General features: G+C 39.9%; 1 protein-coding gene across 1 annotated transcript in view; it reads left to right on the forward strand.

The window, feature by feature from the left end:
• The window catches only part of LOC127680345 (selection and upkeep of intraepithelial T-cells protein 2-like), a gene marked incomplete at its 5' end in the record, with an annotated part of 49030 nt that extends 33917 nt beyond the window's left edge, over positions 1-15113 (forward strand). Inside the window, 2 exons of the mRNA XM_052175830.1 lie at positions 11808-11912; positions 14965-15113. Of these exons, the coding sequence (XP_052031790.1) occupies positions 11808-11912; positions 14965-15113 (254 nt within the window). The remainder of the gene's footprint in view (positions 1-11807; positions 11913-14964) is intronic.
• Positions 15114-15490: the final 377 nt, after the last annotated feature.

Consider the following 15490-nt stretch of genomic DNA (forward strand, 5'->3'; position numbering starts at 1 on the left):
ACACATAAACATATTGGAGTCTCCCAAATGAGGGCAGGTGGGTGACATCCATCTGCCAGACCTGTAGGAGTAGCTTGGGCCGTTCCTGTAGGCCAACTATCAGGTATGCTGAGTCCTGACCGGTAGACCCCATTCGGTCACCTCGGGGGTCTCGGCGTGGGCCAGGCAAGAACAGTAGCTGAGCTATCCTATCCCCTTTGCTTATTGAGAATATGCCCTTGGGGCAGGAGCACAAGGCCTGGATCTCTGGAGCATGTTGATAATCAATTATGCCAGGATATACAATCAGTCCCTGTAGCGTGAGTGATCCCCGGCCCAGGAGGAGCCTGACCATCCCTGAAGGCAGAGGAGTGGGCAACTGGACAGGAATGAGTTGTACCCCCATTTGAGGCATTAGTAGGAAATCGGAGGAGGCGCACAGGTCCAATCTGGCGCCTGGTCTGGGGGAGCGGGCCCTGGTGTCTGGGGACATCGGTTCCCATATTTCTGCGGGCCCTGGGACCAGGGACCCACTCCCCCGTTTTTTGACTCTTCATTCCTTGAGCCCTCTCTAGGGGGGAGCAGATTACCTTTCAGATCTCTCACTGAGCCGACATTGATCAGTTTTATGGTATCCTTTGCCACACCGCGTACAAAGTGTCGGGGAATTTTTCTGACTCTTGCAATTCCTCTTCATGTGCCCAGGCTTTCTGCAATTAAAGCAGACGCGCCTGTCAGGGCCCCGAGGAGGGCATTTCTGAGACTGTAAGATGGCGGCAGCCAGTCCTGCATTAGTTAGTGGGCCACCTAGCTCCCGGCACACTCTGAGCCAATCTTGCAAGCCTTTGTTCTTGCGGGGGAGCTATTGCTGTGCGGCATTCCTGCGTGGCCTGCTCAAAGATGAGTTGCCCTATAAAGGGCATGGTGGCCTCAGAGTCCCCAAAGATTCGCCCTGCTGCTTCAGTCATTCTAGCCACAAAATCAAAGAAAGGTTCCTGGGTCCCCTGTATGATCTTGGTAAGCTGATTACTTCCCTCCCCTCCTTTTGAAAGAGCTTTCCATGCCCTGATTGCTGTACTTGATATCTGTTGGTATACCCCCCATGGGTAGTTGGTTTGATTGGCGGCATAGCGCCCTTGTCCCGTTAGCATGTCAAAAGTCCATTGCTGCTGTTCCGGGTGTTAGGGAGGCAGCATTGGCCCTAGCCTGATCTTGGGCTGCCTCGTGCCATAAGGCCTTCCATTCTAGGTACTGCCCCATGCTGAGAAGCGTGGCCTTGGCCACCGTCTGCCAATCGGTGGGTGTCATGGCGTCCCCTGCCAAATGGTCTAACTGGGCCAATGTGAAATTGGCCGAGACCCCATATTTTCTAACGGCCTCAGCCAGTTCTTTAATCCTACCATATTCCACCGGGGCATACGCCCGATCAGTGTTCTCCAGGCTTTCAAAGACGGGAAAGGACATCCGGAGCTTTCTCCTCACCCTCTCTGGTAGGAAAGAGAAGGTTTCGCGGCGTGCCTCATAAGGAGGGGCGCCGAGGGTGTCTTAGCAATGGTCATGGCAAAGTGAGGGTTCCGACTCCACCCAAACCATGAGCTATATATATATATTTACTATTATTAAAAGCTTGATTGTTAACACCTCAAAAATAGCTGCTATAGTATTTGTGCTGAAGCAGGGAGAAACTTAAAGGAATAAACATGTGATCTGAGAGTACAAATTCTTTTGGATAACAATTATTAATTTTGCCTAAAGGGGCTTGCCATGTAATAGATCAACCATTAATAATAATTAATTTGATTGCTACTTGAAGCAAGGAACAAACGTTTTCTTGAAAACAGAGGTTTAAGACCTCCTGTGGCAAGCTTAAAATAAGGTAAATATAAGATAAAGCCAATTAATATATCCTAACAACCTTTGAAAACCATTTACCTAAAAATTCTAAAAGTCCATAGTTAGGAGCAAGGGCCTGTAACAAACATTCTATGAACATTATACACTGAAAAATTTAAGATCCTAACTTCTTTTATTGAAACAGAGACAAAACATTTTTTCTCACATGAGGTAAGACTGTTATTAGCCATCCTTGAGGCAAAACCTTTTAATGAAATTGCTTTGTTGTTTCTTTAAAGTTAGAAGCAAATGCTTTTATAATTATCAGAATGTAAAGTAAAAAACCAACCCTTTAAATTTACAATAATTTTGTAGGGAGTAGACAGGCCAAATGTTAATGCCTTTATAGGCTCCTTGACCTTTCATAGATTTGAACTGCATTTTAAACCACACCAGGATAAGTCAAAAACTTTTTTTAAGCCAAACACTCCCTAGGTGGGGCCTGTAAGGCAGAAACAATTTCTTAAAGCTTCCTCACTAGCTTCCCCTGAGGCAGCTCTAAGCTTTGCATTAACTCAAATGTAAAAATTCTGCCCTAGGATCCACCTTGAGTCCTTGGCAAGGACCTTGTATGAGATTCCTCAAATGTAAATATCTTCTAATCTGAGCCTTTTATCTAAGACCAGACCCAAGACTACCAGGTCCTGCAAGGACGTTTTGAGGATTAAACAAAAGAAACCTGAAATTCCATGGTCAAAGGAACCTACTTGATATCAAATACATTTCTACTGAGATCTCTTTTTAATCTTGGAGGGTTAAATTTTGCTCCTACCATTGTAGCCTATAAACTTATGGAAAAGTGGCAATGGGCCTATAAAAGCCACAGCTGTATCACTCTCAAAATTATCTTAATTACAAGATATTTTAAGAATTATGAGCCTGCAAACTGAAAACTGCAGCCAATGACACACTGGCGATTTTTATTGTAACTAAATTTTTCCTTGCATTAGAGCACAACTGCAATTCTGGGAGCAAATTCCAATTTTAAACAATCTATTTTCTTTAAAATCAATGGCAAACACATTTTTACAGCACAAGGTTTGTCTGACATTTTCTTCTGTTTCCTGGAAAGTTTTAAAATTAGCTTTTAACCATTATTATTATTATTATTATACTTTTTAATACCATGTCCTGTGCATGAAAAAAACAGCTTTTCAGAAAACTGCTTTTTCTCTTGTTTAAGAGTTAATTTCTTATCTTCTTTTTCTTCTGGGAGTTCTGCCAGAGAAGGGAGGAAAAACACAGTGACCTTGTAGAGAGAGGTAGGAGGGGAGGAGAGTCCAGGATTTTCTTTGTCCTGCCGTTTTAACTGTCTCTGACTTATAAAGAATAATTTTTCTTCTAGAGAATTTAGCTCGAGTAGGCTGCATAAATTCCTCAGGTGTGATCTAGCTCTCTGTGGAGCTCCTTTAAGAGGGCTATACTTAAAGCAAGCTCTTGCTCTCCCAAATAACCGCGCAGGCTAGCAAAAAGCTGCTTTAAAAGTAGGGTTGCGAACTTTCTTGTAGGTCTCACTTAACTGTGAAGTTTGTTTTTAGTTTATTACTATGTAAATCTTCTTTCCTTTTGTTCCACCTTGAACTCCCCCCCCCCACCTTGTTCTGCTTTAATCTGCAGAGTGAGGCTAAGTAGCCACTCTCTCCTTTGTCTGTATAAGGTGGGGAATGGTGGCTTCCCACCCAGGCCCATATCTTTTCTTCCTCATATTTAGCTGCTTCCTCTTTTAACTCTTCCTCCTCCTGACTCTGACAACTCCTGCTCAGAGTTACTGCTAGCCAGATCTAAGGCTATTTATATTCTTAAAAACGGATACAAAGTATCCTCTCCGGGGGTGACTTGTACTTCATCTCCTGGGGCACAACTGCTTTTTCTTCTGTCGACATATCTTCCTCTTTTTGTATCTCTTTTACTTTTACTTTAACAACTTTTTTCTTTTTGCGCGCTTCCATTTTTGTGTTTTATCTTTCTCCTCCATTTTCTCTCCCAGGGGCGTACTTTTCCCCTATCTCTCACTTCCATGGATCCAGAGTCCTTGGAAGGGCCTTTTTCCTTAGGTGCACCTCTTTTCTTTTTGACCACACCGGTCCTTTTACACCGCTCTATTTCTGACAGACTGTCCTGAATCTCTTCCAAAACCTCCTGCCCTGCTCTTATGGACAAACGGCATTTCTCATCCTCAAGACATGATTTCACAAGCTTCCACAGTGGCATCCTCCCTGCTTTTAGTTTCCCAGCCTGTTGTTCTCTAATTAGGTCTTTCTCCAGCTTCTCCCATGAAGCAAGCATTAGCAACCCGGAACATGCGTACCAGGGTGCCACACGATCCACCTCCCTGACAAAACAATTTAGAGTTTTTGTTGAGACCTTCAGATTGCGCTGTCTCAGAAGAGACCGCAGTGCCGTGACCACCAAATGCGAAGCCCCCATACTGCTCCTTTATCTACAGGAGAAGCTTATGTACCGGGCAGGCACTGCGGCTTATCTACATCTGTCTAACTGTGCCTAATGATGATGATTTAACACCACTGCCGGTGGAAGCAAAATGAAACCAAAAGAAAAAGGATGAGTGCCACGAAAACAATCGGGAAGGCTTCCGTAGCCCCGGCTAATTGAGGAAAAAGGTGGGAGAGATCAAGGCCAAGGACAAACATGCCTCTTAGAGCCTTACATCACTGCAGTTCTGAATCCACCCCGTGACCTTGATGGGGGGGGGGGGGTGTCTCCTCGGTGCCAGCAATGATAAGGCTTATCCCGGGTTTCAGCACCAGATGTCCCGCGCTTTCGTCTCGCCAGCAAGAATGATGCAGCACACTCAGGATCCTTCTGCAGCCAAGCTTTATTGAAGCTTTTCGTGGAGGGAGATGCCGCGCCCAACATGGACGCCGTTTATATACCCCTTGGCGTGACGTGTACACACCTGATTGGCTGTTTACTCATGACCTCATTCGAGTGCCCCGAGACGGGCAGAGATTTGGCGCGAAAATACTCTTGCACTTGCGCAGATAGCTTGTTCACTAAGAAAGCGGAGCTGGCACAGTGGAAGCCGGCGCCATCTTGTAATGGTGAATACAGTCGCGGCTTTCCACAAGGAGACATCCATATCAGGCTCTTGTCAGCAAGCACTCCTTGGCATCAGCAATAGTGACTAGATGTGGTGTCTGCATATGGGATGGATGCCTAGATGGAACAGTCTCTGGATGGCCTTTCCTTTAGTCTCTGCTCCACCCTTTTTCACTATATTTCCTCTAGACATGCGCAATTTGGGGTTAAAATTTGAAGAATGGTGGATGGCCCCATCCTTCAACCAGGGGCTATATCTAATCTCTGAATATGATTTCTCCAGGTTCTGTCTCCTGTTTCATGAGTATTTCTGCTAATGTCATCCTTGTTGGGTCCTGGGAGCCTCTTGTTTTCCTTCATCTGAGACTTTCTGTTGGCTACCCCCCATACTCCACCCCCCTTTGCTACACACCTCTGTTCAATTTCCTAACCCTTCGTACATCTCCTCTATCTCCTCCCATACCTGATCCTGCCCTCACTTTTCTTCCTCTTCCACTTCTCTCTTCTTACTAAGCCCCTCCCACACTCTAACTCCAGTGAGTATTTTCTTACCATTCTAATTAGGACTGAGACATCCACACTTTTGTCTTCCTTCTTCTTAACCTCCATATGATCTGTAAGTTGTATCATGAGTATCCTAAACTTTTATCCTAATATCCACTTATCAGTGAGTAAATACCATGTGTGTTCTTTTGTGACTGGGCTACCTCACTCAGGATGATATTTTCTACTTCCATTCATTTGACTGTGAATTTCATGAAGTCATTGTTTTTAATGGCTGTGTAGTACTCAATTGTACCAATTTTTCTGCATCCATTCCTCTATTGAGGGACATCTAGGTTGTTTCCAGCTTCTGGCTATTTTAAATAAGGCTGCTATGAGCATAATGGAGGATATGTCTTTGTTATATATTGGAAAATCTTTTGGGTATATACCCAGAAGTGGTATAGTGTGGTCTCAGATACTACAATGTCCAATTTTCTGAGGAACCTCCAGACTGATTTCTAGAGTGGTTGTACCAGCTTGCAATCCCACCAACAATGAAGGAGTGTGTGTTCATCTTTCCTTATATACTTACCGGCATCTGCTGTCACCTGAGATTTTGATCTTAGCGATTCTGACTGGTCTGAGGTAGATTTTCAGGATTGTTTTGATTCGCATTTCCCTGATGTCTAAGAATGTTGAAGACTTATTTATGTACTTCTTGGCCATTCAATATTCCTCAGTTAAGAATTATTTGTTTTGCTCTGTACCCCATTATTAATAAGGTTATTTTGTTCTCCGGAGTCCTATTTCTTGAGTTCTTTGTATATTTTGGATATTAGCCATCTATACAATGTAGGATGGGTAAAGTTCTTTTATCAATCTGTGGGTTGTCATTTTGTCCTGTTGACAATGTTCTTTGCCTTACAGAAGCTTTTTCAATTTTATGAGTTTCCATTTATCAATTGTTAATTTTAGGGCTTAGGTCATTGCTGTTCTGTTCCAGAAATTCTCCCCTGTGCTCATGCATTCAAGCCTCTTCCCTATTTCCAGTTCTATTAGATTCAGTGTATATGGTTTTATGTGGTGATCCTTGATCCACTTGGACTTGAAGTTTGTACAAGGAGAAGAATGGTTCAATTTGGCTGCTGGAGACAATCCTCTGCCACAGGGCTCCATAACCACGTGGCTCAGGGATATAGCTAGCCTCCCAGGAGTGTGGACAGGCCTGTGAGTGCACATAGGACCACCACTACTGCTCACCACTAAGCCCTAAAATTAACAATTGATAAATGGAAAAAAACCCTCTAGGAACCTTCAGGCCATAGGAACCAAGGGGTTGCCTGGAACAACAGGCTTCCAATTTTCATTTGTGCCAAGAGATGATCCTGGGCTATAGAGCTAGAGACACAAATACCACAAGGAGAGAATTGGTCTCCCAGGAGTGCCTACACACCTACAAGCACAGAGCTAACCCTGTACCACAGCTCTCCATACCTAAATACCTCTCAGAGACAACAGGTCTCCCAGGAGTACTGACACACAGGCTTTCAGGACAGAAAAACCACAGTCAAAGACAGCAAGACCAGCTGATACCATAGATAACCAGATGGCAAAAAGCACATGAAGAACACAAGCAAGAGAAACAAAGTCTATTTGGTATCATCAGAACCAAGTTCTTCCAACACAGCCAGTCCTGGTTACCCCAACACACCAGAAAAGTAAGACTCTAATTTAGAATCCCATCTCATAATAATGATAGAGATCTTCAAGAAGGATATAAATACCTCCCTTAAAAAATACAAGAGAACACAGGTAAACATGTAGAAGCCCTTAAAGAGGAAACACAAAAATCCATTAAAGAATTACTGGAAAACACAACCAATCAGATGAAGGAATTGAACAAAGTCATCCAGGATCAAAAGAAGGAGGTAGAAATAATATAGAAATCACAAAGGAAGAGAACTTTGGAGGTAGAAAACCTAGGAGAGAAATCAGGAGTCATAGATGCAAGCATCCACAACAGAATACAAGAGATAGAATAAAGAATCTCAAGTGCAGAAGATACCATAGAAAACATTGACACAACAAGTCAAAGAAAATGCAAAATGCAAAAGCTCCTAGCAGAAAACATCCAGGAAATACAGGGGACCAATGAGAAGACCAAGCTTAGGATTATAGCTATAGAAGAGAACAAAGATTTACAACTTAAAGTGCCAGTAAATATCTTCAACAAAATTATAGAAGAAAACTTCCCTAACCTAAGGAAAGAGATGCCAATGAACATACAAGAAACTTACAGAACTCCAAACAGACTGGAGCAGAACAGGAATTGCTCCTGTCACATAATAATTAAATGCACTAAAGAAAGAAAGAATATTAAAAGCACAAAGGAAAAAAGTCAAATAACATATAAAGGTAGACCTATCAGAATTACACCAGACTTCTCACCAGAGACTAGGGAAACTAGAAGATCCTAGGCAGATCTCATACAGACCCTAAGAGAACACAGATGCCAAACCAGCCTACTATACCCACCAAAACTCTCAATTACAAAAGGTGGAGAATCCAAAATATTCCATGAAAAAAACAAATTTACATATCTTTCCACAAATCCAGACCTACAATGGATAATATAGATAGAAACCACCAACACAAGGAGGGAAACTACACTCTAGCAAAAGAAAGAAAGTAATCTTTCACCAAACCCAAAAGAAGATAACCACACAAATGTAAAAATAACCTCAAAAAAAAAAAAAAACATGAAGCAACAATCACTATTGCTTAATATCTGTTAACATTAATAGACTCAATTCCCCAATGAAAAGGCATAGACTAACAGACTGGATATGTAAATGGTACCCAGGATTTTGCTGCATACAGGAAATGCACCTCAGTATCAAAGACACACACTACCTTAGAGTAAAGGGCTAGAAAACGATTTTCCAAGCAAATGGTCCCAGGAAACAGGCTGGAGTAACCATTCTAATTTCAGTTAAAATCGACTTTCAACCATAAGTCATGAAAAAAGATAAAGAAGGACACTTCATACTCTTAAAAGGAAATATCTACCAAGAAAAACTCAAAATTCTGAACATTTATGCTACAAATGCAAGGGCACCCACATTCATAAAGAAACTTTACTAAAGCTCAAGGCACACATTGTACATCACACAAAAATTGTTGGGGACTTCAACTCCCCACTCTCATCAATCAACAGATAGGGAAATGCAAAATAAACAAGAGACATAGTGAAACTGAGAGAAGTTGTGGGCCAAATGGAATCAAAAGAATATACTTTCTTCTCAACACCTCATGGTACCTTCTCTAAAAATGACCATATAATCAGTCACAAAACAGTCCTCAACAGATATAAGAAGATTGAAATAATCCCATGCCTCCTATCAGATCACTACAGATTAAGACTGGTCCTCAATAGCAACAAAATCAACAGAAAGCCCACATACACGCAGAAGCTGAACAAGACTCTACTCGATGATAAGCATTTCAGGCATAGATGGTAAGAATGGAGATTTTTTTTCATGCATTTTTTATAGGATGTATTTTTATTTACATTTCAAAATGATTTCCCCTTTTCTGACCCTCCCACTCCCCTAAAGTCACATAAGGCCCCTTCCCTCCCCCTGTTCTCCCATCCACCCCTTCCCACTTCCCTGCTCTGGTTTTGCCCTATACTGCTTTCCAGAACCAGGGGCCACTCCTTCCTTCTTCTTGTATCTCATTTGATGTGTAGATTTTGTTTTGGGTATTCCAGTTTTCCAGGCTAATATCCACTTATTAATGAGTGCATACCATGATTCATCTTTTGAGACTGGGTTGCCTCACTTAGTATGATGTTCTCTAGCTCCATCCATTTGCTTAAGAATTTCATGAATTCATTGTTTCTAATGGCTGAATAGTACTCCATTGTGTATATATACCACATTTTTTGCATCCACTCTTCTGTTGAGGGATACCTGGGTTCTTTCCAGCTTCTGGCTATTATAAATAGGGCTGATATGAACGTAGTGGAGCACGTATCCTTATTACATGCTGGGGAATCCTCTGGGTATATGCCCAGGAGTGGTATAGCAAGACCATCTGGAAGTGACGTGCCCAGTTTTCTGAGGAACTGCCAGACTGATTTCCAGAGTGGTTGTACCAATTTGCAATCCCACCAGCAGTGGAGGAGTGTTCCTCTTTTGCCACATCCTCGCCAACACCTGCTGTCTCCTGAATTTTTAGTCTTAGCCATTCTGACTGGTGTAAAGAGAAATCTCAAGGTTGTTTTGATTTGCATTTCCCTAATAACTAATGAGGTTGAGCATTTTTTAAGATGCTTCTCAGCCATCCAAAGTTCTTCAGGTGAAAATTCTTTGTTTAGCTCTGTACCCCATTTTTAATAGGGTTATTTGGTTTTCTGAGGTCTAACTTCTTTAGTTCTTTGTATATATTGGATATTAGCCCTCTATCTGATGTAGGGTTGGTGAAGATCTTTTCCCAATTTGTTGGTTGCCGATTTGTCCTTTTGATGGTGTCCTTTGCCTTACAGAAACTTTGTAATTTTATGAGGTCCCATTTGTCAATTCTTGATGTTAGAGCATACGCTATTGGTGTTCTATTCAGGAACTTTCCCCCTGTACCGATGTCCTCCAGGGTCTTCCCCAATTTCTTTTCTATTAGCTTCAGAGTGTCTGGCTTTATGTGTAGGTCCTTGATCCATTTGGAGTTGAGTTTAGTACAAGGAGACAAGGATGGATCAATTCTCATTCTTCTGCATGCTGACCTCCAGTTGAACCAGCACCATTTGTTGAAAAGGCTATCTTTTTTCCATTGGATGTTTTCAGCCCCTTTGTCGAAGATCAAATGGCCTTATGTAGCCTCTCAGGAGACAGTGATATCAGGTTTCCATCAGCAAGCACTTCCTGGCATCCACAATATTGTACAGGTTTAGTGGCTGTATATGGGATAGATCCCCAGGTGGAACAGTCTCTGGATGGCCTTTCCTTCAGTCTCTGCTTCACACTGTGTCTCCATATTTCCTCCTGTGAATATTTTGTTCACCCTTCTAAAAAGCACTGAAGCATCAACATTTTTGTCTTCCTTCTTCTTGACCTTCATATGGTCTGTGAATTGAATCTTGGTTATTCTCAACTTTTGAACTAATAATATCCACTTATCAGTGAATACATACCTTGTTTGTCCCTTGTGACTGATTTACCTCACTCAGGATGATGTTCTCAAGTTCCATCCATTTGCCTGTGAATTTCATGAAGTCATTGTTTTTAGTAGCTGAGTAGTACTCTATTATGTAAATGTATTCCATTGTCTGTATCCATTCATCTGCTGAGGTACATCTGGGTTCTTTTCCAGGTTCTGGCTATTATAAATAAAACTGTTATGAACACAGTGGAACATGTATCCTTATTAGATGCTAGAGCATCTTCTGGGAATATGCCCAGAAGTGGTACAGCTGGGTCCTCAGGTTGTACTATGTCCAGTTTTCTTAGGAACTGCCAGACTGATTTCCAGAATGGTTGTCGCAGCTTGCAATCCCACCAACAACAGAGGAGAGCTCCTCTTTCTCCACATCCTTACCAGCATCTGCTGTCACCTGAGTTCTTTATCTTAGCCATTCTGACTGTTGTGAGGTGGAATCTCAGGGTCATTTGCATTTGCATTGCCCTAATTAGTAAGGATTTTGAACATTTTTAAGTGATTCTCAGCCATGCAAGGTTCCTCAGTTGAGAATTGTCTGTACCCCTTTTTTTAGGGTTATTTGGTTCTCTGCAGTCTAATTTCTTGATTTCTTTGTATATCTTAGATATTATCCCTCTATCAGATATAGGGTTGGTAAAGATTTTTTTCCCAATCTGCGGATTGTCCATTTTTCCTTATGAGAGTGTGCTTTGCCTTACAGAGGCTTTGCAATTTTATGAGGTCTCATTTGTCAGTTGTTGACTTTAGATCATAAGCCATTTGTTTTCAGTTCAGGAACTTTTTTCCTATGCCCATGTGTTTAAAACTTTCCCCCAATTTCTCCTCTATTAGATTTAGTGTATTTGGTAAAGGTCACATTTCTTAATATATATTTATGAACCTATTGGGGCCATGTTCCTTCAAATTACCACAGTGAGTAAAACTTTTTAGCAGAATAATGGAAACTACATATTGAACAAAGTGCCCACTTTATAGAAATTAGTGTTTTTAGGCAGTTTAGATTCTTCTAAATTGTCCTCCCAAGAGACTCTATCAAACTCAAAAAATCCAAATGATCATAACGAATACATAACTCTGTATGTAACTCTTAATAATGCCTATTTATGACAAGTATTTCCCCAATGTAGAGTGCCTCCATTACAAATATCAAATCATTATAACTTTTTTTAAAGGTACCTGCTCTAACAGAACTCTTCTTTGGAAAAACAGTGCAACTGTATTCATTTTGGTGTTAGCAACTGCAGGAACCATGTTCATTTTGCATGCAAAACAAAGAGGTATGTAAACAAGAGGCTGGTGCCATCATGTAAAATGTTTCTCTCAAATGTTCAGTAACATATTTAGCAAAGGAAGAATGATTGATAATGGAAGGACAAGGTCAGTAGGAATGAGGACAAAGACAACACAGACACAATGTCTTGATTTAAGAACACTCATTTTTATAGGCTTAATAGTAGATACACATGATTATTCTGCTCCAAGAGAAAAATTTTCTATTGAATTCAAATTCATAGTGGCATTTCTTGTTATCATTTATGGTGCCCCCTTTTAAAAGAATTCAGCAGATGTTAGTACCTAATAAATTGTTTCGAATTCATTATAATTTTAGGATAAAGGAGATAATTACCTTAAACTACTGTGACTTACGTTTTTAAATTTTATATATGTGTATGATTATTTTGCCTTCATTTGTAGTGCATGGGAAAACCAGAAGATGCTATTAGATTCACCAAATTGTCAATAGCCATCATGTAGATTCTTATAATTTAACCTAGACTTTCTCAGAGAGAAGTTAATGTTCTTAAATGCTGGACCATCTCACTATCTTATGTATCTTAAACTTTTAAAGTCAAAATCAAACCTGTTAAAAAATTCCAACATTAAAAAAGCAGGAAATCCTGAGACTGCATCTGAGTCTATCTGAGGAGCTACTAGGAGTTTATGCTTTGGTGGGAGGAAGAGTCTATTTTCTTTGGAACTGTGGCCATTGGTAGCGGTCCTGTACCTTAGTTTATGACATTAGACCCTACATATGGGAAAAAGTCTTTAAACTCATTGGTTTAACAACAAATAAAAAGAAGAGTTGAAGTTTGGAGGGAAATGTGTTGGAGAGTTCAGAGCATGTTGGAGTGAGAAAGTGGTGGGGGGGTATGCTCAAAGTATCAAATATGAACTTTGTAAAGGCAAAGAATAAAAGAAGGATTGGAGTTGGGTGGGTGTGGTGACAAAGAGGAACTAAGAACAGCTGTGGAGGGTAAACTAATCAGAATATACTATAAATTTTATTTTCAGTTAAAAATAAAATTTTAAAAGAAAAATTCAAAATTAAATAAATATTTTCCCCAAATCAAAAATAGTTTTAAGTATAATTTTCAAAGTGAAATTCTATAATTGCCAAATAACTTGGATAATATTAATTTAAAAACGTATGGCCATTGTGATAAGATACTTCTAAATTCAAAGACTTTGTTAATTTAGTAAAACTTGCCTTCTTTTGCAACCTACTTTATTTTATTTCAATGCTGTTTGTAGACAACTGGAGTCATTCTTTTTATATTTGAGGGTGAAATCAAAATTAAAAAAAAAAAGGGAACCTATTTGAAAAGTGTGGTTCTCCATTTTATCCTTAAAGTCTTATGGAAATTATGTACACAATGCACAGAACAATGAAAGAAAGTGATAATATATGCTATAGTGGTGCTCAACCTGTGAGTCATGACCATTGTAAAACACATATTTCTTATAATCATAAGAACTGAGATATTCCTTAGTGTCAAAATTATAGTTACAAAATAGAAACAAAAATAAATGTATTGTTAGAGGGTCCTGAGACCACTGGAAATACTTGTTTTCTGATACTGCAACTCACAAATTGAGAGGTTTTGTTCATTAGAGTAAGCCAGACCCATAGTCCATATCATAACACAAACTCACAACCTGGATTAGAATCTTTTAGAGGCGTTTTTCATTCATTTTCTCCTATGAAATAAATACAACAGCCTTAAAGATATAAGAGTAATGGGCAATACTGTCTATAGAAATGAGTTTTAGTACCCTTTACATAAGTAGAAATATCTAGTCATCCAAAAACACTGTAATTCTACTTATATGAAACATTTAAAGTACTCCAGACATGCTATGTGTAGGAAGTTTAGTAAGGTATAAAGGAGTTAGAAGAAGGATAGTGAGAGCCCTTACCACCGTCCCTTGCCCCACTTCCTCCTTTTCCCATTTCCTTCCAAGAAACTCCAAAAGCTAGAATTCCTCTTTTTCAAATTGGATCAGGAACTTAATTACTCTCTCTCCAAACCTGTAGAGCCTGTTCTAACTTTCTGGCTTTTGTTTCGAAGAGATGGCCTGGCAGAAATGCTCCTTCTTGTCTTTGTCAGTAAGCTATAAGAAGTTCAACTGAGAAGAGATCTATTCTACATCACTGAGAAAAAATGTAATATTCCAAATGGTAGGCGCTGCTGTGTCTGTTCTTGAGTTCAATCATATTTCTACACAGTTACCCATGCTACATAAAACAAAAGCACAAAAATGAATAAGACTTGTGAACATGCTGATGTTGTTCTAATAATGCTCTATCATAAAAATATTGATTAAATATATCAGTTATCCTCTTTTACTATGAATATGTGTCTTTAAGTTTAATTTCCAAGCTAGCCACAAACTTGAGGAAGAACCAGAATACTTCACCTGAAATTTTTCAGAACTATGTGTTTGAATAAAACTGTGTGCCTTACATTGGAGGGCACATCCATGGGTGGATGGGAAGGTGCCAAACTTTCCTATTCTCATCTAAACTGTCATTGAGTGCACATTGAGTAGACAGCCTTGATGTGAAGGAATGGCACAGACAGGCATCAGGGAAGAAGTGTGGAGCTGTAATGTGAAAATAGGGAGCAAAATAAAATTATTTCTTAGAGAATAAGATGTTTAAGAAATTCAAGTCCTCTTCCATTTCAGTGATCCTGACCATCTAAGTAAGAATGCTCTATTTCACTATACTCTACATGGGCCAGAACTTCTAAGGAGCCTCAGCAGTAAATAAAACATTAATAAAAATATTTTTTACCCATGTGATCTTCAGATAGAATAGTAAGAGCAGGAGACATATTGCATAAGGGGCAGACTCCTCCTAGCCCTTTCCAGGCTTGACACAAAAGATGTTCTTCTCCAAAATCAAGTAGGCACAATTTCTTCTCTACTGCTCTACTATATGTAGGAGGAAAGAACAACAGGAATCTGAAAATCAAATATACCTTTCTTATATAAGCTGCCCTTTCCCCTTTGTTGCAACTCTCCTGAATAATTCTCTTTTTTCAGTCCCAGTTTCAGATCAACATTTTGAATTGAATACTTTGTGGTTGGAAGATATTAGTGTGATCCTGTGTATGCTGATAGTGTTCAACATCAAGCTCATGTCATTGATTTACTTCAGAATGTATGGTAAATATGAAGAGAATGGTGACTAAGAATTGCTTCATATGTTAAAACTCAGATGTCTAGAATGTTAACCTCTCTAGTTCTTTGTCTTAGTAACTATAACAAAATCCATATGAAGAACTGTGCATTGTATACAGGTTAATAGACTAGAGACTCCTTTTGCGAACTATGTGGCTTTTCACTGGTAAGAGTGCTGGGGAATCTCAGGTTAATGACTTTTGTAGCTCTTACTCTACACTTATGATAATCCTCCCAGGTACACATGGGAAGGCAGTTATTCCATCAATACATCTCAAGAAACTTTTTATACTGAATTCTTCTCAAGAACTGAATGAATTTTTAAGTTTTATTTTTGCGAGTTTGGACTAAAATTGTAAATGGTACAAACATTCATTTAATTTTAATA

Source organism: Apodemus sylvaticus, chromosome 3, assembly GCF_947179515.1.
Source record: "Apodemus sylvaticus chromosome 3, mApoSyl1.1, whole genome shotgun sequence".
Lineage (NCBI taxonomy): Eukaryota > Metazoa > Chordata > Mammalia > Rodentia > Muridae > Apodemus > Apodemus sylvaticus.